This window comes from Anser brachyrhynchus (genome assembly GCF_964034855.1).
Source record: "Anser brachyrhynchus genome assembly, contig: SCAFFOLD_56, whole genome shotgun sequence".
Classification (NCBI taxonomy): Eukaryota; Metazoa; Chordata; class Aves; order Anseriformes; family Anatidae; genus Anser; species Anser brachyrhynchus.
In genome coordinates this window covers 661,547-689,077 of record NW_027663703.1, presented here as the reverse complement: position 1 = coordinate 689,077, position 27,531 = coordinate 661,547, and the positions used below count along the sequence as shown (strand labels likewise).

Below are 27,531 nucleotides of genomic sequence, written 5' to 3'. Positions count from 1 at the left end.
CAATCCTGCAGGTCCTTTCTGACAACTGCAAATCCAGGGAAGTACCTCAAATACAACGGGGTCTCTGGTGGTTGTCCCTGATTGCTTATTGTCAGACAGCAAAGCTCTCCCTCAATACCCAGTAATTTCATGAGTACTTAACTAATAGAGCAACTACTCATCACTTCAAAAGATTCAATCCCTTCCATAAAATGTCAGACAGTGTAGTTTCTACCATGAAGAAATGTGAATTTTCAGGATGTAAATTCAGTGCAGGAGAGGAAATACTGGTGTTCACCTGTACTTGCAGTGTCATCGCTTTGTCTATCGTGATGTGCTTCTTCATCTTCCAGGTACATCCACTAGTTTTGATTAAACAGAAAATGCTGAATCTCCCTTTTCCAGCTGCCTGTCTGGACCTATGCACTTCCCATGGTTCTCCTGGTTTGCCCTCCCCTTATTCTTTGATCATTCAGATGTCTCTCACCCAACCCAGTTGCTGCTTTGAGCTTTGAGTTAGAAGCAGCCCATCTTGCCCGTCTGTCAGTAGTCTGCCTAATTTTTTCCTTAGCAAGAACCTCATAATTTCTCAATGAATTCATATGGTATGGATCAATACTTACATTATTATTTTTAATTTCCTATGTATCAGTATAAAATACTTCTTGAACAGTTATCTTTTTGGGAAGGTAAACCTCACAGGAGGCATACAAGATTGAGGAACTTGCTTTTTTTTTTTATTTTTTTATTTTTTTATTTTAAATTCCTGCATGTTTTCCTGTTGTTTGTTTGGAAACAGGAAAAACTTTTCTGCACTTGTGTGCAGCCAGGTCTCTAAGGAAAGCAGGGGGGAGCTGGTGCAAAGGAGCTGTAACATCCAGCTGCAGACTTGAGCGAAGTCTGATGTAAGGAAAGTAGAAGCAAGTGCCAAGTGGTCAATGAGAGAAATTTCAGGGCTGGGGTGGTGAGGAGCAAGGTTGTCCATGCAGCGTCAGACGTCAAGAGTCTGCTTTTCCTCCTTATGCAGGTCCCCTGGATCAATATCAATTAGAGAATAATACTTCAAAACAGAATTCAACTAAATGCATCCTTTAAGATGAGAAAAGATTTTTATTAAGATCTTTTTGAAATCTTCCTCCTTAATTATAACTTCAAAGCTCTCCAATTAGCTGTACAAGTCTTGAAGACTTGAACAAAACTATAGAGGAGATGTAAGGAGTTTCTTCATTTTAGTGAGTTCCATGGTGTATTTTGGTGCTGAAGCTATGAAGCTGAGGTCCTGAGAGGAGAATGATGCAATTGCTTAAGCAAGTAAGGTCAGAAGGAAAAGCTGAAGTGACTTGGAGTATTAATAGGCCCCACTGAGGTCTGTTAATAAGACAGATTCCCCGGGGACTTGTTAGAGCAGGTAATTGGAAGCCATGATTACAGACAGGCAAAGGCACTGTGCTGAGAAAAGTTTTGGTTTGTTTTGATGAAGCAGAAGGGCCAAGGCCTACCACCAGTTACTGCAGGGGAGATCTTGTACCCCATGTCTGGCTCAGGCCTTTTCCTGAGGATCTGTGGGATGTGGTGGGCAGTGTGATGCTATGAGAAAAACAGTGGTATGACACCTCCCTGCCTCTGCACAGGATTACAAGGATGCAAAGAGGCCCCATTGCAATAACTACATCTCGTCTCCTCATAAGCTCTAGCCAAGGTGAGAAATACATCAGGGCTGTTGGGGCCTACCATTCTTGCCAGCAGCCTCTGCCTTCTCCTGTTCAGGCTCTCCTATGCTGTCCCACACTTTGCCCTATTTCCTTGAAGTCTGCAGACTCCCATTTCTTTTCCTTGCTCTCATTGTTACCTTGCTCTCATTCAGGCATTTCCATAATTTCACTGACATCTCATGAACCCTCACCAACTGTTCCTTGAAATAAAAAGCCATGGTCTGATCACAGATACTCTTTGGGTGACCTCTTGCAACACAGATCTACTCTTTGAGGGACATTTCTTCATCCTCGTGGCCAGTGCAAACCTTTCAAGGTGCACTTTGTGGCATTTTTTTTCTCTCCTGCTCTTTCCTACAACAAAACAAAGCTCCATAAGGGTGGAAACCGCCCCTAAAGTAGGCCATTTCAACCCATCAGCCTTCTTGAGGCCTGTCACCCAAACAAACAGAAGTCACCTCACCAGCATCTTCCAAGTCATGGGCCTGCTGCTGGCCTTGCAGGTTCTTGGCTAGACACACCCAAGCCTTGTGCTTCCTTCTGACCGGTCATGTACTCAAGCAGAAGGGACATGATAACCCATATGCGGGCCTTCTTTCTGTCTGGGTCCTCCTGGGTATGTTGGCAGAGGGGATCCCACAGTCAGCATGCCAACCAGGTGCTTTCTGCTGACCTACCAGGGCCACTGGTAGGTGTCGGTCAAAAAGTACAGATCCCAGGTCGAAGTCGAGGGTGACCTGTCAGCTACTTAAGGCAGAAGTGACCTCACAGTCCTTTTCTGTGACACATTCCTGCTGCTGCCCTATCAACTGCAGAGACAGAAGTGACCTCACAGTCACAAAATCATCTAGGTTGGAAGAGACCTCCAAAATCACCTAGTCCAACCTCTGACCTAACATTAACAAGTCCTCCACTAAACCATATCACTAAGCTTTACATGTAAATGTCTTTTAAAGACCTCCAGGAATGGTGACTCAACCACTTCCCTGGGCAGCCTATTCCAATGCTTAACAACCCTTTCAGTAAAGAAGTTCTTCCTAATATCCAACCTAAACCTCCCCTGGTGCAACTTTAGCCCGTTCCCCCTCATCTTGTCACTAGGCACACGGGAGAATAGACCAACCCCCACCTCGCTACAGCCTCCTTTAAGGTATCTGTAGAGAGTGATAAGGTCGCCCCTGAGCCTCCTCTTTTCCAGACTGAACAATCCCAGCTCCCTCAGCCACTCCTCGTAAGACTTGTTCTCCAGACCCCTCACCAGCTTCGTTGCCCTTCTCTGGACTCTCAAGCACCTCCATGTCCTTCTTGTAGTGAGGGGCCCAAAACTGAACACAGTACTCAAGGTGCGGCCTCACCAGAGCCGAGCACAGGGGGACAATCACTTCCCTAGCCCTGCTGGCCACACTGCTTCTTATACAAGCCAGGATGCTGTTGGCCTTCTTGGACACCTGAGCACACTGTTGGCTCATACTATCAACCAAAACTCCCAGGTCCTTCTCTGCCAGGCAGCTTTCTAACCACTCATCTCCCATCCTGTAGCGCTGCTTGGGGTTGTTGTGCCCCAAGTGCAGGACCCAGCACTTGGCCTTGTTGAACTTTGTACAGTTGGCCTCAGCCCATCGGTCCAGTAAACTTGCCTGTAAGATGCAGCAAAAGCTGTGCAGGGTTGGGTTTTACACCTGGGCAGGAGTTAGAGGTGCCATTTGGTTCACTGTTTTGGTTTGACCTCTGAATTTTGTCTGGTTATTGGAACTTGAGTATTGGAACTACAGATTTGCTTTTGCTATAGTTGCCTTACTATGCATTTATTGCTGTTATATGTCTTTGACTTACTACTCATATGTAATGTGGGTGGGGGATCGTCTAAGGGAACCATCCTGAAAAATTCACCTTTAGGGTGTATCTTGAAACATCGGAAATAGACTGCCGGACCCCTGGGTGGGGTCGTGACAAGGGAAAATATGAGTAAATACTGTAATCAATGGTGGCCACTGTATAAATTGGATGATGAGAAAAATGGCCTATGAAGGGTGCTTTGAGTTATAATACTCTGTTAGAATTAGTGTTGTTTTTAAGGAGGGAAGAAAAATGGGATGAAGTACTGTATGTTGATATGTTCTTTACATTAAGACAGCATCCAGGATGGCAAAAGAAGTGTGGAATCAGTTTGGCCCCGACTAAACCTTTGGTGCTGGCATTAGAAAAGGACAGACTGGAGAAAGATAAAATAGGAAGTGTTAAAAAGGTGTTGTTCAGAATGTAGTAGTATTGGACAGAGATGTTTGAATTTGAATGAGAAGGAAAGAGGATGTAGAAAGGTTAGTAGCTCCAGGGTTGAGATAAAGACCTCAGAATCATTGGTGTGAGCCCTCTAGGGCAGAGGGATTGGAGGATGAGTACAAGACGGCTGTTATGGGAACAACGCCAGTGACAGGGAGAACTTGCAGCTGGCAGGGAACTGTGTCGCAAGCCCCATTGCGGCAGGCAGTTGGGAATGATGGAATGATGGGCAGTTGGGAATGATGGAATGACTCGATATGAAGGGGGGGTGGGGTTGTAGCTGGGCTTGCACTGGTGGGGCAGCACTCTAGCAGTGATGAGGACCGGGAGGCCTTCCACCCCCGAGGGTGAAATTGGTGTGTTCAGCTTGCTCCTTGAAGTGCCTGTACACCAATGTATGTAGCATGGGGAATAAGCAGGAGTTAGAAATCTGTGTTCAGTCTGGAGATTATGATCTGATGTCAGTTACAGAGAGATGGTGGGACAGCTCACATGATTGGAATGTGGTTGTGGATTGGTATGTCCTGCTCAGGAAAGACAGGCCATAAAGGTGAGGTGGCAGAGACGATCTTTCCGTGAGAGAGAAACTACATTGTATTGAGTAGTGTCCAGGGGCGGATGAGGAGCTAGTTGAGAGTCTGTGGGTGAGAATTAAGGGGCAGGCTGGCATGGGGTATACCGTTGTGGGTGTCTATTACAGGCCACCAGATCAGGATGAGGAAGTTGACAAGGTCTTCTACAGGCACCTGATAGCAGCCTCGTGATCATAGGCCCTGGTTATCATGGGGTATTTCAAATACCCTGACATTTGCTGGAAGGCCTACTCAGCCAGCCATCCGCAGTCCAGGAGGTTCCTTCAGAGTATTGATGATAAATTCCTAATGCAAATGGTGGATGTGCCAACTAGGAGAGGAGCGCTGCTGGATCTTGTCTTACTAACAAGGAGGGGCTGGTTGAAGCAGTGAAGCTTGAGGGCAGCCTTGCTTGCAGTGACCATGAAACGGTGGAGTTCAGGATCTCATGTGGCAGGAAGAGAATACTGAGCAGAATTGCAACCCTGGACTTCAGTAGGGCCGACTTTGGCCTTTTCAAGCGTTTGCTAGGAGAAATCCCATGGGACAAGGTACTTGAAGGAAAAGGAGCCCAAAATAATTGGTTAGCATTCAAGAATTGCTTCTTCCGAACTCAAGATCAGAGCATCCCAACAGGTAGAAAGTACAGAAGGAGAGCCAGGAGACCTGCGTGCTTAAACAGGGAACTGCTGGGCAAACTCAAGTGGAAGAGGAGAGTCTACAGATCATGGAAGGAGGGGCTGGCCACTTGGGAGGAATATAAGGCTATTGTCAGAGGATGTAGGGAGGCAACTAGGAAAGCTAAGGCCTCCTTAGGATTAAACCTTGCAAGACGGGTCAAGGACAACAGAAAGGGCTTCTTCAAATACATTCCAGGTAAAACTAACACTAGAGGCAATGTAGGCCCACCAATGAATGAGGTATGTGCCCTGGTGACAGAAGATAAAGAGAAGGTGGAGTTACTGAATGCCTTCTTTGTCTCTGTCTATAATGCTGGAGGCTGTCCTGAGGACCCCTGGACCCCTGAGGCACCAGAGGAAGTCAGAATAAAGGAGAAGTTTGCCTTGGTTGATGAGGACTGGCTTAAGGACCAATTAAGCAAGCTGGACATCCGTAAGTCCATGATGGCATGCATGGGTCCTGATGGCATGTACCCATGGGTGCTGAGGGAGCTGGTGGAAGTCATTGCTAGGCCACTCTCCATTTTCTTTGGAAAGTCGTGGGCATCAGGAGAGGTGCCTGAGGACTGGAGGAAAGCAAATGTCACTCCAGTCTTCAAAAAGGGAAAGAAGGAGGACCTGGGTAACTATAGACTGGTCAGCCTCACCTCCATCCCTGGTAAGGTGATGGAACAACTTATTCTTGGTGTTAACTCTAGTCATATCAAGGATAAAAGGGTCTTTAGGGGCAGTCAACATGGCTTCACCAAGAGGAAGTTGTGCTTGACCAACCTGACAGCCTTTTATGAGGACATAACCAGGTGGATAGATGATGGAAAAGCAGTGGACATGGTCTATCTTGATTTCAGTAAAGCTTCTGACACCGTCTCCCAGAGCATCCTCACAGCTAAACTGAGGAAGCATGGTCTGGATGATTGGGTAGTGAGGTGGACTGTGAACTGGCTCAAGGGAAGAAGCCAGAGGGTTGAGGTCAATGAGATGGACTTGAGTTGGAGGCCTGTATCTAGTGGAGTCCCCCAAGGGTCAGTACTGGGACCACTGTTGTTCAATATATTCATTAATGACTTGGATGAGGGAATGGAGTGCGCTGTCAGCAAGTCTATTGACACTAAATTGGGAGGAGTGGCTGACAAGCCAGAAGACTGTGCTACCATCCAGCAAGACCTAGACAGGTTGTAGAATTGAGTGGGGAGAAATTTGATGAAATATAGCAAGGGCAAATATAGAGTCCTGCATCTGGGCAAGAGCAACCCCAGACACCAGTGTAAGTTGGGGACTGCCCTGCTTGAGAGCAGTGAAGGGGAAAGGCACCTGGGGGTCCTGGTGGACAGCGGCATGACCATGAGCTAGCACTGTGCCCTTGTGGCCAAGAAGGCCAATGGCATCCTGGAGTGTATTAGAAGGGGTGTGGTTAGTAGGTCGAGAGAGGTTCTCCTCCCCCTCTACTCTGCCCTGGTGAGACCGCATATGGAATATTGTGTCCATTTCTGGGCCCCTCAGTTTAAGAAGGACAGGGAACTGCTTGAGAGAGTCCAGTGCAGAGCCACGAGGATGATTAAGGGAGTGGAGCATTTCCCTTACAAGGAAAGGCTGAGGGATCTAGGTCTCTTTAGCTTGGGGAAGACGAGACTGAGAGGTGACCTTATTAATGTTTATAAATATGTAAAGGGTGAGTGTCAGGAGGACAGAGCCAGGATCTTCTCATTGACATCTAATGATAGGACAAGAGGAAGTGGGTGCAAGATGGAGGTTCTGCTTAAGTATGAGACAGAACTTTTTCACAGTGAGGGTGACAGAACACTGAAACAGGCTGCCCAGGGGGATTGTGGCGTCTCCTTCTCTGAAGACACTCAAAACCCGCCTGGACATGTTCCTGTGTGACGTGATCTAGGTGTTCCTGCTCCGGCAGAGGGATTGAATTAGACGATCTTTCAAGGTCCCTTCCAATCCCTAACATTCTGCGATTCTGTGAAGGAGAAAGGGAGAGTGAAGAAGTGGGGAATAGCACCCCCCATTGTCCATACCACTTCCACCCCCCCACCTCACCCCCCCTCCTTCCCACATAGATTTACTCCTTGAGGAGAAAAGGCAAAGAGTGTAAAAGAGTGTAATTCTTAATAGTTTCTAAGAAATGAAGAGATGGTTCCCAAGTCATGGAGGCGGCAATAATTTTATCCTATCGTAAGTCAGTGTTATCCAATACAGCAAAACAGTAACCTTAAACCAGCCCCCAGAATTCATAAAAAGCATGACATGGAAGACAGACAGTTAGTAATGTGCTATACAACACAATTCTGAAAACAAGCACAACAGACCTGAGATCAAAAAAATCAACATTGTGATCAGCAACTGATCTAAACCTTATAACAATTTACTTTTAAAACACTCTGGTGAGATCTGTCATCTCAGCCTTTGTGCTCCATCCTGGGCACCAAAAAGACTTGTTGTGGTTTGACCCAGCAGGCAGCTCAGCACTACAAAGCTATTCATCCAATGGGATGGAGGAGAGAACTGGAAGAAAAAAAAAAAAAAGAAAAAAAAAAGGACACAAAAGGAATAATAATTTATTATTATTATTGTTACTGCTACAGACATCAATAGACTAAGGGCATGATACTTCTGTGTGCATATCAAAAGACAGGAAAGGTGGTTGTGATTAATTGGAAAATGTCAGACCTGAGCATGACAGAGACGGTACAGAATAAGCGGTGGATATTGTCCTAGTTTTGGCTGAGATGGTTATTTTTTCTTCCTAGTAGCTGGTATGGTGCTGTGCTTCATATTTACAGAATCACATAATAGTTTGGGTATGAAAGGACTTTAAAGATCACATAATTCCAAGTCCCCTGACATGCGCAGAGACACCTTCCACTAGACCAGGTTGCTCAAAGCCCCATCCAACCTGGCCTTGAACACTTCCAGAGATGGGGCATCCACAACTTCTCTGGGCAGCCTGTTCCTCACCACCCTCTGAGTAAAGAACTTCTTTCTAATGTCTAATTTGAGTCTGCCCTCTTTCATTTTAAAATCATTATCCCTAGTCCTTATCACTACACTCTTTGATGAAGAGTCCCTCCCCAGGTTTCCTGTAGCCCCCTTTAGGTACTGGAAGGCCACTGTAAGGTCTCCCCAGAATCTTATCTTGTACAAGCTGAACAACCCCATCTCTCTAAGCCTGTCTTCATAGGAGAGGTGCTCCAGCCCATTGATCATCCTCGTGGACCTCCTCTGAACTAGTGGACCTGTGTCCTTCTTGTGCTGGGAGCCTGTGAGCTAAACACAGTACTGGAGGTGTGGCCTCACCAGGGCCAAGTACAGAGGGACAATCACTTCCCTATTTCTGCTGACCACAGTATTCGTGAGACAAGCCAGGATACTGTTGGGCTTCTTGGCTACCTGAGCACACTGCTGGCTCATATTCAGCCGACTATCCACCAATACCCCCAGGGCCCTTTCTGCCGGGCAGCTTTCCACATGCTCTTCCCCCAGCCTGTGGCATTACATGGGGTTGTTGTGCCCCAACACTTGCCCTTGTTGAACTTCATTCAGTTGGCCTCAGCCCATGGGTCCAGCCTATCCAGACTCCTCTGCAGAGCCCTCCTGCCCTTAAACAGATCAACATTCACCCTGAAATTGGTGTCATCTGCAAACTTACTGAGGGTGTACTTGATCCCCTCGTCCAGATCATTGTTGAAGATATTGAAGAGAACTGGCCCCAGTTCTGGGTCCTGGGAGACACCACTAGTGACTGGCCTCCAGCTGCATTTAGCTCCATTCACCTCGGCTCTTTGGACCTGGCCACCCACCCAGTTTTTAACCCAATGATGCATACATCCATCCAGGCCTTGAGCAGCCAGTTTCTCTGGCAGAATGCTGCGGGAAATGGTTTCAAAAGCCTTACTAAGGTCTAGGTAGACCACATCCACAGCCTTTCCCTCGCCCACTGAGAGCATCACCTTGTGTTAGAAGGAGATCAGATTTGTCAGGCAGGACCTGGCTTTGATAAACCCATGCTGACTGGGCCTGATCATCTGGTGGTCCTGTAAGCACTGTGAGATGGTACTCAACCTGCTCTATGAGCTTCCCCGGCTCAGCGGTCAGACTGACAGGCCTGTAGTTCCCCGGATCCTCCTTCCGGCCCTTCTTGTAGATGGCCATCATATTTGCTAGTCATCAGTTGACTGGGACCTCCCCTGATAGCCAGGAATGCTGATAAATATGGAGAGCAGCTTGGAGAGCACTTCAGCCATCTCCCTCAGTACCAAAAGGTGGATCCCATCTAGTCCCCTAGACTTGTGGACATCTAAGTGCAGTAACAGTTTTCTAACCATTTCCTCATGGATTATGAGAGCTTCATTGTGCTCAAGGTCCTTATCTACCAGCAAAGGGGCTGAGTACCAGGGGAACAACTGGTCTTGCTGTTAAACACTGAGGTAAAGAATGCACTAAGCACCTCAGCTTTTTCCTCAGCTCTTCTAATTCTGTTTTCCCACATCCAATAAAGGATGAAGATTCTTCTTAATTCTTTTTCTTTTTTCTTTTCTTTTCTTTTCTTTTCTTTTCTTTTCTTTTCTTTACTTTTCTTTTCTTTTCTTTTCTTTTCTTTTCTTTTCTTTTCTTTTCTTTTCTTTTCTTTTCTTTTCTTTTCTTTTCTTTTCTTTTCTTTTCTTTTCTTTTCTTTTCTTTTCTTTTCTTTTCTTTTCTTTTCTTTTCTTTTCTTTTCTTTTCTTTTCTTTTCTTTTCTTTTCTTTTCTTTTCTTTTCTTTTCTTTTCTTTTCTTTTCTTTTCTTTTCTTTTCTTTTCTTTTCTTTTCTTTTCTTTTCTTTTCTTTTCTTTTCTTTTCTTTTCTTTTCTTTTCTTTTCTTTTCTTTTCTTTTCTTTTCTTTTCTTTTCTTTTCTTTTCTTTTCTTTTCTTTTCTTTTCTTTTCTTTTCTTTTCTTTTCTTTTCTTTTCTTTTCTTTTCTTTTCTTTTCTTTTCTTTTCTTTTCTTTTCTTTTCTTTTCTTTTCTTTTCTTTTCTTTTCTTTTCTTTTCTTTTCTTTTCTTTTCTTTTCTTTTCTTTTCTTTTCTTTTCTTTTCTTTTCTTTTCTTTTCTTTTCTTTTCTTTTCTTTTCTTTTCTTTTCTTTTCTTTTCTTTTCTTTTCTTTTCTTTTCTTTTCTTTTCTTTTCTTTTCTTTTCTTTTCTTTTCTTTTCTTTTCTTTTCTTTTCTTTTCTTTTCTTTTCTTTTCTTTTCTTTTCTTTTCTTTTCTTTTCTTTTCTTTTCTTTTCTTTTCTTTTCTTTTCTTTTTTCTTTTCTTTTCTTTTTCTCCCCTCCCCTCCCCTCCCCTCCCCTCCCCTCCCCTCCCCTCCCCTCCCCTCCCCTCCCCTCCCCTCCCCTCCCTCCCGTCCCCTTCCCTTCCCTTCCCTTCCCTTCCCTTCCCTTCCCTTCCCTTCCCTTCCCTTCCCTTCCCTTCCCTTCCCTTCCCTTCCCTTCCCTTCCCTTCCCTTCCCTTCCCTTCCCTTCCCTTCCCTTCCCTTCCCTTCCCTTCCCTTCCCTTCCCTTCCCTTCCCTTCCCTTCCCTTCCCTTCCCTTCCCTTCCCTTCCCTTCCCTTCCCTTCCCTTCCCTTCCCTTCCCTTCCCTTCCCTTCCCTTCCCTTCCCTTCCCTTCCCTTCCCTTCCCTTCCCTTCCCTTCCCTTCCCTTCCCTTCCCTTCCCTTCCCTTCCCTTCCCTTCCCTTCCCTTCCCTTCCCTTCCCTTCCCTTCCCTTCCCTTCCCTTCCCTTCCCTTCCCTTCCCTTCCCTTCCCTTCCCTTCCCTTCCCTTCCCTCCCCTCCCCTTCCCTCCCCTTCCCTTCCCTCCCCTTTCCCCTCCCCTTTCCCCTCCCCTTTCCCCTCCCCTTTCCCCCTTTCCCCTTCCTTTCCATTTCCTTCTTTTCTTTTTTTAAATGTTTTTATAAAAACATTTTTTATTGTCTCTGACAGTAATAAATAGATTGAGCTCCACTAGGGTCTGGCCTTTCTAATTTTGTCCTTGCACAGCCTAACAACATTTAGGACACAGCTTCTGACAAAATGACAGCATAAATGAGAAGCACAGAAAAGGTGGAATCTGGCAGCCTTCCATCCACTAGCCTTCTGTGAGTCTGTGCTGCAATTCCATTCAACTAGTTACTCCTCTACTGTCCACAATATCCAGTAACTCCTCATTGATGCTATCTTGTGAGAGACAGCACGATCAGGGTGAGACATCTGCCTGCAGATATTAACAGCTGAAAGACTGGAGCATCTGTCCAGGAGAACTCTGAGAAAATGCAGGATTTTACCTACAGAACCTCTTGACATTTACAAGGAGAAGAGCGTGGTCCTGCACCAGAGGAAGAGGAACCCCACACATCAGGGCAGACTGGGACCCTGCTGAGTGAGCAGTGCCCAGGAGGAGGAGGGCCTGGGCACCACGAGGGATGCCATATGAGCAGTGGTGCTGCTCACCAGGAATCAGGCCAGCTTCCTACAGAGCTGCCTTATGAGGAGCATGACCACCAAGAAAATCTGAGTTATCAGACAGCTGAGATCTGGTGTGACACCACTTGCACATGGGTGTCCCATTGTGTAGCTCCTTATTTAGGAGAGATGCAGCACAGTGCCCAGAGAGGTTCTGCCAAGTTGGGGTTCAGGGCCTAAAGCACCTGCCTTTTGTTGAGAGGATGATGGACCTGGGTTTCTTTTGCTCAGTGGCATGGAGGCTCCAAGCAGAGCAAAAGTATCCTGAGACTGCCTGGTGGTTTTGGATATGCTGTAGCATGGAAAAAGAAAAGGAAAAGAGCATGAGAAAGAAATAATGCCAGAAAGTTGATTTCAGGATGTTGAGACTAGACATGAAGAGAAAGAAATCTCCACCTCTGGCTACCCCAGGAAGAGCCCTGAGAGAGGTGTGAAGGGAAAGGATCTCCTTTCCCAGGGACCAAGGGTCAAGGCCTGGCCCTTGTGCTTGGTGAAACACATCCAGTTTTCCTACACATCAGTGACACCTTCACATTGCCTTTGTCTACTTGTCCTCACTGCCTCCAATGTTCTGCTCTAACGAGCTCCAAGGGAAGCTGTCAGTGCTGGCCCTCAGGGGGACACTGCAGGAAACTTGCATCACACTTGGACTTCTTGAGAGATTTCTTCAATTGTCTCTCAGTGCCTGAGATTTTTTGGGCTCATCACCAAAGCCACCAGAGGGGTGATTACAATGCCTTGGGTTGGGCCTCCGCTGCTGAGCTGGGCCGGGCTCGTGGGACAGAGAGAGCTTCTGGCAAGAGGGTCCTGGTGCAGAGAGACAGCTCTGCCCAGGAGCAGCTCCTCTGCAAAGCACAGCAGGGCTGGGGTCTCTAACCACAGGTGGCACGGGGAGAGGAGAGAAGGAGAGAAGGGTTGGAGGCAGTTGAGAGTGGGAGGATGCTGCGACCTGACTAGAGGAGAAATCTGCACAGCCCTTGACAAGGTAAGTCTCTGGCTGCAGGGCCATGCAGCTGCAATTCCTGGAAGGGTCTCCTTCTGGTTCTTGTTTCTGAGAAGGCAGTGGGCAATGGAGTAGGCTTTGAGGCTCCTGCTGGATGGCTCTGCGAGGTGAGGAAGTCTGACAGAAGCCCCTTGGAGTGCCCTAAGCCAGGTGCCCCTTGTCAGCCCAGAACACCCTGCCCTGGCTGGCCATGCTGGGCTCTCTATCAGCCTCCCTGTAGCTCCTGCAGCCATGGAGGTGCCCCTTGGCAGTGCCCTGTTGGTGGCAGGGTGCTGCAGGGCAGCACTGAGCACAGCCGCGAGGGATGGCGTCTGTGAGCACGGGCAGGGGGAAAGAAAAGGTGGGCGCAGAGCAGCAGCTCCCGGCAGGGACAGGTGCAGGCAGCAGAGAGAGGGGCAGGTGGCCAGAAGGAGCCGTTGCCAGAGACACATGGCAGGGGGCTTCGGGCACCTCGCGGCCATGCCCTGCATTGCAGACACCTTCCCCTGGAGCAGCTCCTCCCTGGCCTCCTCTGCCCCTGCAGCCCATGGGCTGTGGGGCAGGCATGGCCAGCACAGCAGGCAGAGTCCAGACTTGTGTTTGTAGGACCAGAGTGGCCAACCCTCCTCCAGACACTGCAGGGGTGCAGCTGGGATGCTGGGACATCCCAGCTTTCAAATATTCAGCTGTCTGAGGGGCATCCTCCTGGGCTGCAGGCTGCTCTCCAGCAGAATGCAGCCCTCTCATGGCATCCTTGTGTTATCCAGGTGCCCCAAGAAGAAGACACCTCCTTGCAAAGGCCATGTCCGTGCTGCTGAATGGTTGTCTGTGGGCAGCTGGAGTGAAGCCTCTGCAATCCTGGCTAGGAGGGATGAGCTGAGATCCCTGTCCGTCACCTGCAGACAAGGTGAGGATTCTGTCCATCTGCACTTCTACTGCAGCTTCTGTGATCTCACCTGTCTCTACTTTCTTCTTAGAGAAATCCCTGAGCATGTTCGTCGTCCTAAGCATTACAGGGGTGACTACTAGAAAACAAAGTAAAGAAAATTCTGCAGAAAAAAAAAGATAGTTGCAGAAAGGTTCTCCTGCAAAGAGAGAAGCTCAGGCTGGGGGGTGCTCTAAGAATTGCAATAGGTTTTCCTCAGAGAAGTCTGTTCTAACTTTGTTCTGCCTTCTTCTCTTCAGCAGACAACTGTGTCCAGAGTCAGCAAATGCCCAACAGCAGCTCTGTGAGCGAGTTCCTCCTGCTGGCATTCACAGACACACGGGAACTGCAGCTCCTGAACTTTGGGCTCTTCCTGGGCATCTACCTGGCTGCCCTCCTGGGCAACGGCCTCATCCTCACCACCGTAGCCTGCGACCACCACCTCCACACCCCCATGTACTTCTTCCTCCTCAACCTCGCCCTCCTCGACCTGGGATGCATCTCCACCACTCTCCCCAAAGCCATGGCCAATTCTCTCTGGGATACCAGGGCCATCTCCTACGAAGGGTGTGCTGCCCAAGTACTGTTTTTAGTCTTCTTTTTTGATGCAGAATTTTCCCTTCTCACCGTCATGGCCTACGACCGCTACATTGCTATCTGCAAACCGCTGCACTATGGGAGCCTCCTGGGCAGCAGAGCTTGTGCCAAGATGGCAGCAGCTGCCTGGGGCAGTGGCTTTCTCACTGCTGTCCTGCACACGGCCAATACATTTTCAGTGCCCCTCTGCCAAGGCAATGCTGTGGACCAGTTCTTCTGTGAAATCCCCCAGATCCTCAAGCTCTCCTGCTCAGATGCCTACCTCAGGGAAATTGGGGCACTTGTGTTTAGTGTTTCTTTATTATTTGGTTGTCTTGTTTTCATTCTTGTTTCTTATGTGCATATCTTCAGGACTGTGCTGAGGATGCCCTCTGAGCAGGGTTGGTACAAAGCCTTTTCCATGTGCCTACCACACCTAGCCCTTGTCACCCTGTTTGTCAGTACTGGGATGTTTGCCTACCTGAAGCCTCCCTCCATCTCTTCTCCCACCCTGGACGTGGTAGTGTCATTTCTGTACTCCATGGTGCCTCCAGCAGTGAATCCCCTCATCTATAGCATGAGGAACCAGGAGCTCAAGGATGCAGTGGGGAAACTATTTGGATACTTGCTTCTTCATCACAAATAATGTGCCTATTATACTAATGGGACTCACAGGTTTTCTGGAAAACTCTTAAAATGGTTTGTTCTAATTAGTTTTCTTTATTATTATTTCCTACCTGTTAATATTTTATTTTTATTTTTCAGTAAGTCATTTAACATACATTTAGAATTTATATTCCTGTGTAAATAAAGAAAGTAACAATGCCATGAGAAATTCATTGGTCTCAGCTGCCATCCATTCCCATCTCCTCTGGAGCTGGGGGAGCAGCCCCAGCATGCAGGAGGGGCTCAGGGCCAAGAGACCAGCTGCCACATGGAGGAGCAGCCCCGGTGGCCCTCGGGGCTGCCCCTCACTGCCCGCTGGGCTCTGCCTCTCTGCTGCCTTCGGGTCAGGGCTGCTGCTTCCCTGGAGCCATGGCCATGGCCAGCAGTAGGATGTGGTCTTTACACTGCTACTCTCTGTTTACATCTATGCTCTCCTCTTGTGCCCTTGCATTTCTCTTAGCTGTCAAATTTCCTGTACCTTGGTGACAGTCCTATTGTCTCTACTGAGGCATTTCTGCCACATCTCTGCGCACCTCTTCCAAAGCTGGTGTCAGGAATACACCCAATGAGCTGCTCCCTGGACAGACCTCTTGCTTTACTGGGCTTCACCAGGGATCAGAGCCCCAAAGTGATCAGTGAAGGGCCAAGGGCTGGACTGGGAGCTGCCTTCTTGGTTGCACATGGATGAGCGAACAGTAACTGGCCTTTGACTTACCTGCCTGGGACTCTTTCCCAGATTCTGGGGCTGATGGTGAACGGCATCCTGGAGAGGAATCTGGAGCTGCTCTGTGCCTGGGCCAGGACTCCCCTGCACGGGGCTGGCACTGTGGGGCAGAGGCGCTCTGTACTGGGGATCTCCCAGGCTTGAGACCAGGGGTCCTGCACTTTCACTGCTGTCTTATTCTTCCTCTAAAGGCATAGGTTAGAGAAGAGCAAAAGTAAGTAAAATGAAGAAATTGAATGAAAGACACATAAAGAGGGAAAAAAAAAAGGAAAAGAAAAAGAAAGAAAGAAAGAAAGAAAGAAAGAAAGAAAGAAAGAAAGAAAGAAAGAAAGAAAGAAAGAAAGAAAAAGGAAGAGAGAAAAAGAAAAAGAGAAAGAAAGAGAAAGAAAGAAAAGAAAGAAAGAGAAAAAGAAAGAAAGAAAGAAAGAAAGAGAAAGAAAGAAAAGAAAGAAAAGAAAGAGAGAAAAAGAAAGAAAGAAAGAAAGAAAAAGAAAGAAAGAAAAGAAAGAAAGAAAGAAAGAAAGAAAGAAAGAAAGAAAGAAAGAAAGAAAGAAAGAAAGAAAGAAAGAAAGAAAGAAAGAAAGAAAGAAAGAAAAAGAAAGAAATGCACACCAAAAAAAGAGATTAATATGGAATAACTCATCATCTGCCACTAGTTGAGATGAGGTGCCACTACTGCAGGGGAAGAGGGGAGGGTTGAAGAGACATGTGGGACCTGTGGGCAAGAGTGGTGTGTGCAGAGCATGCGGGGACATCTTCAGGGGCAGTGTGAGCCCGAGAGACTGCAGTGAATGGAACCCACAGAGTGTGAGCCTGTCCAAGGTGGACTGACCAGAGCTCAAGTGCTCAATCTGGTGTGAGCAGGCAGAGGAGAGCTCTGCAACCCCAAGCCATGCAACAGCCCCAGCAAAGGAGTCTGGCAAGTGATTTATTGCAGTCCTGGGGCAATGGCAGTGACCCCATGAGCTGGGTCTGCCTCCCAGCCTGCCCAGCACAGCCCTGTCGAGTGCCACCGTGCCCCAGGCACCACAGCCCACTCGCTCTGCAGAGCAGCACCGCCAGCTGGGGCTGGGGCTGGGAGGGCGCTTCCTCTGAGTGTCTTCTAGGCCAGCTTCAGGCTCATGGCTTCTGGACGTGAACGTGATCCTCTCTGTGCGCAAGGAGCTGAGAGACCACCAACAGGTACTGGGCTTGGACGTTGACTGCAAGTTCCCTCCTGCCCTAGCACCTCACAGCACTGGCACGGAACTGGCTCCCATGAATGAGAGAGGCTGGGAGTCCAGCAGCAGTGCCATGGGCTTGAAGGATCACAAGCAGATCACTTCTACCTGGGCAGGTCCTGGGCCGAAAAGGGATGTTTTATAGGTGTGGTATTATGAGGTCAGTGGTGCCTCAGAAACTCTAAGTGCAGCAGGAAGTGAATGGCTGTTAAACAGCCTTTGAGGTGACTTCTTTCTGAAGTAGCCGACAGGTCATCCCTTGACTCCTGGCTGGGATCTGTGCCTTTAGGCTCACATCTGCAAATATACCTGAAAGGCAAGCAGAAGGCACTTGCTGTGCGTGCAGGTTGTGAGATCAGCTCTTCCTACATACCTGGTAAGCCCCATAGGGGAAGAGGTCTTAGATAGGGGTTGTTATGTCAGAGGTATCAGCTTTTGCCTAAAGTCATCCTTCAGGACTGCTTTCAGTTCTCTACAAAGAAGTGGCCACTGCCTACAAAATGCCTGGGGCAAACTGAAGCATGCATGAGGGCCTGGGAAAAGTTACCCTGGATCCATAGGAGCCATTCTAGATCCAAAAGTTGGAGGCAGGAAGCACAGTTTTAGAGTGGTGAAGAGCTGCTGGGCACATTGTGTGGGGTGTTTCTACAGGCATTTGCATCCTCTTCCAACCTGCCTTAGGTGCCGTGTCTGTCTCAGGAATGGAGTAGCCAACAGAGGTGAGACAGGTACTCTGAGATCATGAAAGCCAACAGAAAACTGCCCCTAAGAAGATGGGTGATATGGGGAAGTCAGGAGAAGCCTGGCCAGGAGAGGTGTGAGATTTGGGAGAGGGAAGAGGAGCTTGGCCAGAAGAAATAAATTATTTGAGGGAGGTTAGAAGGTTCAGGCAATGTTGATTCTGCTGTAACACTGACTTAAAACAGTCATGTAAAGCCCTTCCCCTGTTTTAACCAGTGACATTAATCCTTAAAACTAAATACTACTCCACAGCCTGACAGGAATCCACTACTCTTATGCCTGACCTCAAAGCATCCGTTGAAGCCAAAACTCAGCCCCTTCCCCTTGATCCTACACTCTTAATCACTCTGATCCCTGCCCTTAACACTAGCATTAAAACGATCTATGTAACCCTAGAAAACTGCTTGAGAGACCTAAACAAAACTCTAACCCACAAAGCTTGTTCATACCCTAAACACAGATGTGATACCCACAGAAGAATACCAAAATCTTCCCATTAAATCTTTGCTTAATCTCTAACCCAGAAAGGTGAGCCCTAGTCCCTAATCGTATACATGAACACCTAACACCCAAAGCCTGTATTCCTGTGCATTAACCTCCTCACCTTCAGCCCCTCTCCTAACCCTTAACTTTAGATGATTGGCCCCTTGGGGCAAAGCAGGAATTGTGAGAATTCTCTGCAGTCACATGGCATTCAAAGATGAATGTGAGGGGCCATGGATCTGATAAGCTTGTGGGCCACAGGGAGGAGATGGGTGGGAATGCTCTGATGAGCTCAGCTCTGCCTCAGGATCTCCTGCCCCAGCAGGAGGAAATTGGCTGTGGCAGTGACTGTGAGGTCAATTCTGTCTCTGCCGTTGGTAGGGCAGCAGCAGGAAAGTGTCACAGAAAGGGACTGTGAGGTCACTTCTCTCTGAAGTAGCTGACAGGTCACCCTTGACTTAGACCTGGGATCTGTACTTTTTGGCTGACATCTGCCAGTGGCCCTGGTAGGCCAGCAGAAGACACCTGGTTGGCATGCTGACTGTGGGATCCCCTCTGCCTACATACCCAGGAGGACCCAGACAGAAAGAAGGCCCGCATAGGTGTTGTCCTGTCCCTTCTGCTTGAGTACATGACTGGACAGCAGGAGGCACAAGGTTTGGTTGTGTCTACAAAAGAAGCTGCAAGGCCAGCAGCAGGCCCATGACTTGGAAGATGCTGGTGAGTATCTATGATCAGACCCTAGCTTTGTGTTTCAAGGAACAGCTGGTGAGGGTTGATGAGACATCGGTGAAATGATGGAAATACCGGGATGAGAGCAAGGTGGTGAACAGAGATGGGTGTCAGCAGACTTCAAGGAAATAGGGCAAAGTGTGGGACAGCATGGGAGAGCCTGAACAGGAGAAGGCAGAGGCTGCTGGCAAGAATGGTAGGCCCCAACAGCCCTGATGTATTTTTCACCTTAGCTAGAGCTTATGAGGAGACATGTTATACTCATTGCAATGGGGCCTCTTTGCTTCCTTGTAACCCTGTGCAGAGGCAGGGAGGTGTCATACCACTGCTCTCATGGCATCACACTGCCCACCACATCCCACAGATCCTCAGGAAAAGTCCTGAGCCAGACATGGGATACCCCTCCAGTAGCTGCTGTCAGGCCTTAGCCCTTCTGCTTCATTGAAGCAAACCAAGACTTTTCTCAGCACAGTGCCTTTGCCTGTCTGTAATCAGGGCCTCCTGTCTTAGTAACAGCCCTCAGTGGGGCCTATTAATACTCCAAGTCAGTTCAGCTTTTCCTTCTGACTTTACTTGCTTAAGCAATTGCATCATTCTCCTCTCAGGACCTGAGCTTCATAGACTGAGCAACAAAATGCATCATGGAACTCATTAAAATGAAGAAACTCCTAACATCTCCTCTATAGTTCTGGTCAAGTCTTCAAGACTTGTACAGCTAATTGGAGAGCTTTCATGGTGTAGTTAAGGAGGAAGATTTCCAAAAGATCCTAATAAAAATCTTTTCTCATCTTAAAGGATATGTTTAGTTGAGTTTCGGTTTGAAGTACTATTCTGTAATTGATATTGATCCAGGGTGTCTCCCTTGGAGACCTGTATAGGGAGGAAAGCAGACTCCTGAGGTCTGACACGGCATAGACAACCTTGCTCCTCACCACCCCAGCCCTGAAATTTCTCTCATTGACCACTTGGCACTTGCTTCTACTTTCCTTACACCAGACTTCACTCAAGTCTGCAGCTGGATGTTACAGCTCCTTTGCACCAGCTCCTACCTGCTTTCCTTAGAGACCTGGCCGTACACAGGTGCAGAAGGGATCTTCCCATTTCCAAACAAACAACAGGAAAACATGTAGGAATTTAAAATAAAAAAAAAAAAAGAAAAAAGCAAGCTCCTCATCTTGTATGCCTCCTGCGAGGTTTACCTTCCCAAAAAGATCAAGAAAAGTTCAAGAAGTATTTTATACTGGTACATAGGAAATTAAAAATAATAATGTAAGTATTGATCCATACCATATGAATTCCATGAGAAATTATGAGGATCTTGGTAAGATATCGATTACACAGACTGCTGATAGATAGGCAAGCTGGGCTGCTTCTAACTCAAAGCTCAAAGTAGCAACTGGGTGTGTGAGAACCATCTGAATGATCAAAGAATAAGGGGAGGGCAAACCAGGAGAACCATGAGAAGTGCATAGGTCCAGACAGGCAGCTGGAAAAGGGAGATTCACCATTGTCTCTTTAATCAAAACTTGTGGATGTACCTGGAAGATGAGGAAGCACATCATGACAGGGAAAGCGATAACAATGTGAATACAGGTGAACACTAGTATTTCTTCTCCTGCAATGAACATACATCCTGAAAATTCACATTTCTTCATGGTAGAAACTACACTGTGTAACATTTTATGGAAGAGATTGGAGCATCTGAAGTGATGAGTAGTTACTCTATTAGTTAAGTACTAAAGAAATTACTGGGTATTGAGGCAGAGCTTTGCTGTCTGACCATAAGCAATCAGGGACAGCCACCAGAGACCCCACTGTATTTGAGGTACTTCCCTGGATTTGCAGTTGTCAGAAAGGACCTGCAGGAGACCAGAGCCCCTTGGGGGATTCAGGTGGATATAGATGGAGTTCCCAGGGCACCTCCACTGCCAGCAGTGCTCTTTATCCCTGCAACTACAGTCCAGCCCAGCACACAAAACCCCTTCAAAGACAAAACCCCTCTTTCAGTGAATTCCTGAGACTGATCCAAAGTTGAAAAGGCCATTGGGAACCCAAGATACTCTCCTTTGTTCCTACTAGACAGCTGAACATCCATTTATCATCCTGGGTCATCTGCGGCAAACTCAGGCTGCAAGACTCAAGAACAGGACAGGTCAAATGGTTGAGACAGAACCCATCAGCTTTCCCCACTTTGGGAAATTGTCCCCTTCCAACTAGGGATATGAATGTGAAAAATGTGAAGTGACCCATCAGGTCAATGCACAGAGTAAGGGAGAGTCATACATATTGTGCTGTAGTGGTAGAAGGCAAAAAGCATTGCATTGTGCCTCAGACTAATCAGGGAGACCTAATCCAGTTCATCCACAAGATACAGAAAAAAAACCAAACTTGAAGCTCAGTGAAGGATGTGGAGTTGTGGCCTAAAATGAAGAAGGATGTTGATTACTGGTGAAGGAACTGTCCTTTTGTGCCATCACCAATGCCAAGTACACAATAACTGTATCAAATAAAGGTAACACGTCCCACCCTGGCTCTGTCACCACATGAAGCAGAGGAGAGGGAGGTGACAGCCAAGGGATGCATTTGGGTATGGAAGGTGGGGCCCAGCAGAGACAAGGAGTCAAGGCAGTGGGGTGGGAGAGGCCAGGAGAAGCAGCCCAAGGGGTGGTGCTGCTTGTGAGGACATGTTTGTGCCAGCAGCCTGAGTGGGCAGCAGCTGTGTGGAGGTGAGGTGAGGCCAGGAAGCACATGCCAAGAGTGCTCCTGCCAGCAGAGACAAGGCCGGGTCCAAGGACAAGGGGAGAGGCAGGCCCAGGTCAGGGGTCTGCAAGGGCCATGCTGAGCTCCCTGCCCCTGCAGCAGCCACACTGGCCCTCAGAAGATGTGCTGGCTGGTATGCATTGGGAGGTCGTGGTGTGCATCAGAGAGCAGCAAGGAGGGCGCTGGAGTGGGCCAGGGTGAGGCAGGTGGCAGAGCCTCCTGCAGGAGCTGGCTGGGGGCCCCCACTGCTGCAGCCACTGCATGGAACATGGCAGGAGGAGGGCATGCAGGGCTCATGGCCACGGGGCAGAACCTGGCCCTGGACTCTCCATGGCTGCCTTGCAGGTCCTGGCAGGCTTGGGTGAGGAGACGAATTTCCTGGGCCCCCTTCCTGCTCTGCCCAGGCCAGCAAGGGCCCAGAGCGGCCTCCTCTCCCCTGCCCCTGCAGCTCTGGGCTCCCTTTGCGCAGCCCTAGCTCTGCAGTGGTAAGCCCTGCTGGGAGCCCTCCCCTGCATGCTCCCACCGCTCCCTGATGCTGCTGTTGCCCTCTGCCACGCACTGCCCAGCCCAGCCCAGCCCAGCCCAGCCCAGCCCAGCCCCTGCCCAGCCCAGCTCAGCCCCTGCCCACCTCTCCCCACCTCCCTGCCCTCTCCCTAGCCCAGCCCAGCCCAGCCCAGCAGCCCAGGCTGGGCTGGCCCCAAGGCAGTGCCCACCGCAGGCTGCTGCAGTGCTCTGGGCATGGTCACCACAGCCCCAGCCCCTTGCAAGGCACTGCAGCTGCTGGGGCGATGGTGGCTCTGGGCCTTCCTACGGGCTCCTGGGCTGGGGCCAACCATGGCAGTGGAGGTCCATGAAGCTGCAGGAGCCCTGGTCTCTTGCCTTGGAGAACCCATGGCTCTATTCCTGACAGCAGCTTTGGAAGAGGCGTCCAGGCTTCTGGGTTTGCCCTGAGCAGCCCCTCTTGTTCCTGTGCTGCTATCAAGGAAGCCAGCTGTGTCACAGGGCACATTGCCAGATGCTGCTTGCAGGGAAAGGGATGCCACTGTAGAGTCAACAGGACCGTCACCAGGGTACACGAGGTCTGAGGGCTAACCCACGTACAAGAGCACAAGAGAACAATGAGGAGGCCAAAAGAGAGTAGCAGTGAAAAGGCCACATCCTGCTGCTGGCCATGGCCATGGCTCCAGGGAAGCAGCAGCCCTGACCTGAAGGCAGCAGAGAGGCAGAGCCCAGTGGGCAGTGAGGGGCAGCCCTGAGGGTCACCAGGGCTGCTCCTCCATGTGGCAGCTGGGCTCTTGGCCCTGAGCCCCTCCTGCGTGCTGGGGCTGCTCCCCCAGCTCCAGAGGAGATGGGAATGGATGGCAGCAGAGACAAATGAAGTTCTGATGGATTGTTTATTGTCTTTGTCTACACAGGAAGCTTGCTCCTTTAGGTATATTAGATGACTGGATAAAAGAAATGAAAAGAAAGAAACAAACAAACAAAAAAAAACCAGGATGATAAAAATACCTTTATTTAAATCAAAACCAAAAAAAACCTTAAATTATTTATAAAAACAAATTAACAAAAGATTTTCCTAATAAATTCTGAAATAAACTGGGAACTGAAAGTCATTACTGATTCTGAAGAAGCAAGTATCCAAAGAGTATCCTCATTGCATCCTTAAGCTCCTTGTTCCTCATGCTGTAGATGAGGGGGTTAACTGCTGGAGGGACCACCGAGTACAGAAATGACACCACCAGGTCCAAAGATGGGGAGGAGATCGAGGGGGGCTTCAGGTAGGTAAACATGGCAGTGCTGGAAAACATGGAGACAGCTGCCAGGTGAGGGAGGCAAGTGGAAAATGCTTTGTGCCGGCCCTGCTCAGAGGGCATCCTCAGGACCACCCTGAAGATCTGCACATAAGATAACATAATGAAAACAAAACAACCAAAGCCCAAAGAAAAACTAAACACAAGTGCCCCAACTTCCCTGAGGTAGGAATCTGAGCAGGAGAGCTTGAGGATGTGGGGGATTTCACAGAAGAATTGGTCCACAGCATTGCCTTGGCAGAAGGGCAGGGAAAATGTATTGGCTGTGTGCAGGACAGCATCAAGAACCCCACTGCCCCAGGCAGCTGCTGCCATCTTGGCACAAGCTCTGCTGCCCAGGAGGCTCCCGTAGTGCAGGGGCTTGCAGATGGCAACATAACGGTCATAGGCCATGACAGTGAGAAGGCAATACTCTGCTCCAATCAAGAAAAGAAAAAAGAAGACCTGTACAGCACATCCTTCATAGGAGATAGCTCTGGTATCCCAAAGGCAATTGGCCATGGCTTTGGGGAGAGTGGTGGAGATGGATCCCAGGTCGAGGAGGGCGAGGTTGAGGAGGAAGAAGTACATGGGGGTGTGGAGGCGGCAGTCGCAGGCTACGGCGGTGAGGATGAGGCCGTTGCCCAGGAGGGCAGCCAGGTAGATGCCCAGGAAGAGCCCAAAGTTCAGGAGCTGCAGTTCCCGTGTGTCTGTGAATGCCAACAGGAGGAACTCGCTCACAGAGCTGATGTTGGACATTGTCTGACTTTATACTTGCTTGTGTGTTAAAGTGGAGAAGGCAGAAAAACGTTAGAGCAGACTTCTTTGAGGAAAATAGGAAATAAAACAGAAGGGTGGCAAACTCCAACTCAGACAAATATCAGATCAATGAGCTTTGCAGTATCATTGCAAACAACTGAGCTGATTGCAGAGCAGAGCTGCAAGTATTTTCCTCACTTTATGTTATCCTGTTTGCTGCTATAACACATAGGAGAGGTATTGGATGGTGGAACTCCCTGACATTACTTGCACACTCCTGGTGAAATCCTGTGGGTGCCAGGAGGCAAAGTGACTGTCCCTTGGTGAAGACTGAGCAGAGCAGCTCTGCCCACCAGTCCTGTTCTCAGCTGTCCTGTGCTACCCCTCTGTGAGCTGCAGGATCATCCCACTCAGATGCTTCCCTGAGAAGAAACTGCCGAGATCTGAGAGTAGAGAAGCCCCAGTCCAAGCGCAGCTGGACAGAATCCTCACCTTCACCTTGTCTTCAGGGGCCTGATCAGGATCTCAGCTCTTCCTTCCTAGACAGGGGTGCAGAGGCCTCACTCCAGCTGCCCACAGACAGCCATGCAGCAGAAAGGACATGGCCTTAGCACAGAGGTGTTTTCTCCTTAGGGCACCTGCATAACACAAGAATGCCATGAGAGAGCTGCATCCTGCTGGAGAGCAGCCTGCAGCCCAGAAGGATTCCCCACAGACAGAGATAGATATTTGCAAGCTGGGGTGTCCCAGCAGCCCATCTGCACTCCCTGCAGTAGTCTGGAGGAGGCTTAGTCACCCCTGCCTTAGCTGACCAGGGGTAGCTAGGTTACGACACTCCAAGGGGCTTCTGTCAGACTTCCTCACCTCACAGTGCAATCCAGCAGGAGCCTCAAAGCCTACTCCATTGCCCACTGCCCTCCCAGAAACAAGACCCAGGAGGAGACCCTTCCAGGACCTGCAGCTGCATGGCCCTGCAGCCAGAGACTTACCTTGTCAAGGGCTGTGCAGATTTCTCTTGCAGTTAGCCCTCAGCATCCTCCCACTCTCAACTGCCTCCAGTCCCTCTCTCCTCTCCTCTCTGTGTGTCTTCTGTGGTCAGAGCCCCCAGCCCTGCTGTGCTTTGCAGAGGAGCTGCTCCTGGGCAGAGCTGTCTCTCTGCACCAGGGCCCTCTTGCCAGGAGCTCTCTCTGTCCCATGAGCCCGGCCCAGCTCAGCACCAGAGGCCCAGCCCAAGGCATTGTAATCACCCCTCTGGTGGCTTTGGTGATGAGCCCATGAACCTCAGGCACTGAGAGACAATTGAAGAAATCTCTCAAGAAGTCCAAGTGTGATGCACTGCAGTGTCCCCCTGAGGGCCAGCACTGACACAGCCTCCCTTGGAGCTCATTAGAGCAGAACATTGGAGGCAGTGAGGACAAGTAGACAAAGGCAATGTGAAGGTGACACTGATGTGTAGGAAAACTGCATGTGTTTCACCAAGCACAAGGGCCAGGCCTTGACCCTTGGTCCCTAGGAAGGGAGATCCTTTCCCTTCACACCTTGCTCAGGGCTCTTCCTGGTGCAGTAGGAGATGGGGATGTGCATTGCCAAGTGCAGGAGAATGGTATGACCCCTGCCTGATTCATGGGTGGGGGCGAGGAGGCAATGAGGCCCTGGTGCTTTAATGATAAGCTGTCTCTTCACAGGCCTCAGTGGCAGAGACAACAGGCACAGAGACCTGGGTCCTGTTGGGACTCTCAGCCTTGCCACAGCCATTGCTCCTCTCCACGCCAAGCTGTATTAGGGAAGCACAGACCTCCACATCTTTCCCTGCTGGCTGCAGAGCCTTGTGGGTGAGTTTGCACACTGAATCTGAGCTGAGTATGATAACTCAGATTTTCTTGATGGCCATGCTCCTCGTAAGGCAGCTCTGTAGGAAGCTGGCCTGGTTCCTGGTGAGCAGGCACCACTACTTGTATAGCATCCCTCATGGTGCCCAGGCCCTCCTCCTCCTGGGCACTGCTCACTCAGCAGGGTCCCAGTCTGTCCTGATGGGTGGGGTTACTCTCCCTCTGGTTCAGGACTAGGCTCTTCTCCTTGTAAATGTCAAGATGTTCCCGTAGGCAAAATCCTACAGTTTCCCAAGGTTCCCCCACACTGACGCTCCATTCTATGAGCTGTTAATGTCTGCAGGCAGACAATTCAACCTTTGTGTGACTGTGCTATCTCTGACAAGATAGCAGCATCAGGACTTGCAGGAAAGTTTGGATAATACAGGAGTAACCGGTTGAATGGAATTGCAGCACAGAGTCACGGAAGGGTAGGGGATGGAAGGCTGCCAGGTTCCACCTCTTCTGTGCTTCCTTGTCATGCATGCTGTCAGTTTGTCTGGAGCTGTGTCCTAAATGTTATGGGGCTGTGCAGGTCAAAATCAGAAGGGCCAATGCCCAACTGGAACTCAATCCTTCTATTACTGTCAAAGCCAATAAAAACTGCATATATAAACACTTTAAATAAAGGAGGATTAAGGAGAATCATCATCCTTTATTGCATTTGGGGGAAAGCTGGTGATGATCTAGAGATGAGGTAAAGGCTGAGGTACCTAATTCCTTCTTTGTCTCAGTCTCTAGCAGCAAGACCTTTTGTTCCCCTGGACATTTCTTCCTCCTCATGGCCAGTGCCAACCTTCTAGGGTGGTTTGTGTCAATTTTTTCTCTCCTGCTCTTTTCTACTATCAAAGAATGCTCCATCAGGGTGGAAACCACTCCTAAAGTAGGCATCCCAAACCATCAGCCTTCTTGTGGTCTGTCAGCCAGCCAGACAGAAGTCACCTCACCACCATCTTCCATGGACCTGCTACTGGCCTTGCAGATTCTTAGCTAGACACAACGACGCTTTGTACCTCCCGCTGTTCCGTCATGTACTCAAGCAGAAGGGACAGGACAACACCTATGCGGGCCTTCTTTCTGTCTGGGTCCTCCTGGGTATGTAGGCAGAGGGGATCCCACAGTCAGCATGCCAACCAGGTGCCTTCTGCTGGCCTACCAGGGCCACTGGCAGATGTCAGCCAGAAAGTACAGATCCCAGGTCTAAGTCAAGGATAACCTGCCACCTACAGACAGAAGTGACCTCACAGTCCCTTTCCGTGACACCTTCCTGTTGCTGCCCTATCAACGGCAGAGACAGAATTGACCTCACAGTCACTTCCACAGTCACATGGTGCACCAGCATGTTGGTGCAGGAGATCTTGAGGCAGAGGTAACCTCTCCCTAGCCCCCTAGGGACTAGGGCTCACCTTTCTGGGTTAGAGAGTAAACAGAGGTTTATTGGGAATTTTTGGTGTTCTTCTGCGGTTAGGGTATGGGCAAGCTCTGTGGTTTAGGGTTTTGTTTATGTCTGCCAAGAACTTGTCTAGGGCTCAATATAGCATTTTAATACTAGTGTACAGGGAAGGCATTTGGGTGAGTAAGAGAATAAAGGTACGGGAAAGGG

General features: G+C 49.0%; 4 protein-coding genes and 1 pseudogene across 5 annotated transcripts in view; 4 read left to right on the top strand and 1 right to left on the bottom strand.

Annotated features, from left to right (window-relative positions):
- Positions 1-27,531, top strand: part of LOC308186982 (olfactory receptor 14C36-like) — a 267,280-nt gene that overhangs the window by 24,457 nt on the left and 215,292 nt on the right. The window lies entirely within an intron of this gene.
- The window catches only part of LOC308186989 (olfactory receptor 14J1-like), a 211,239-nt pseudogene that overhangs the window by 6,817 nt on the left and 176,891 nt on the right, over positions 1-27,531 (top strand). The gene's annotated exons all lie outside the window — the stretch shown is intronic.
- LOC308186979 (olfactory receptor 14A16-like) overlaps positions 1-27,531 on the top strand; it is a 46,486-nt gene that overhangs the window by 4,260 nt on the left and 14,695 nt on the right. The gene's annotated exons all lie outside the window — the stretch shown is intronic.
- Positions 13,763-15,007, top strand: LOC308186978 (olfactory receptor 14A16-like). The gene has a single exon (XM_080609137.1). The coding sequence runs from the start codon at positions 13,896-13,898 to the stop codon at positions 14,829-14,831; it is 936 nt and encodes a 311-aa protein (XP_080465263.1). The 5' UTR covers positions 13,763-13,895; the 3' UTR covers positions 14,832-15,007.
- LOC308186957 (olfactory receptor 14C36-like) lies at positions 23,125-24,248 on the bottom strand (the record flags this gene model as incomplete). Its single annotated transcript, XM_080609106.1, has 1 exon — positions 23,125-24,248. Exon 1 carries the CDS (start codon positions 24,058-24,060, stop codon positions 23,125-23,127), a length of 936 nt encoding a protein of 311 aa, XP_080465232.1. The 5' UTR covers positions 24,061-24,248.

Bases quoted from the DNA above. Each gene is read 5' to 3' on its own strand.
- LOC308186978 (XM_080609137.1), top strand. From the start codon at position 13,896: ATGCCCAACAGCAGCTCTGTGAGCGAGTTCCTCCTGCTGGCATTCACA.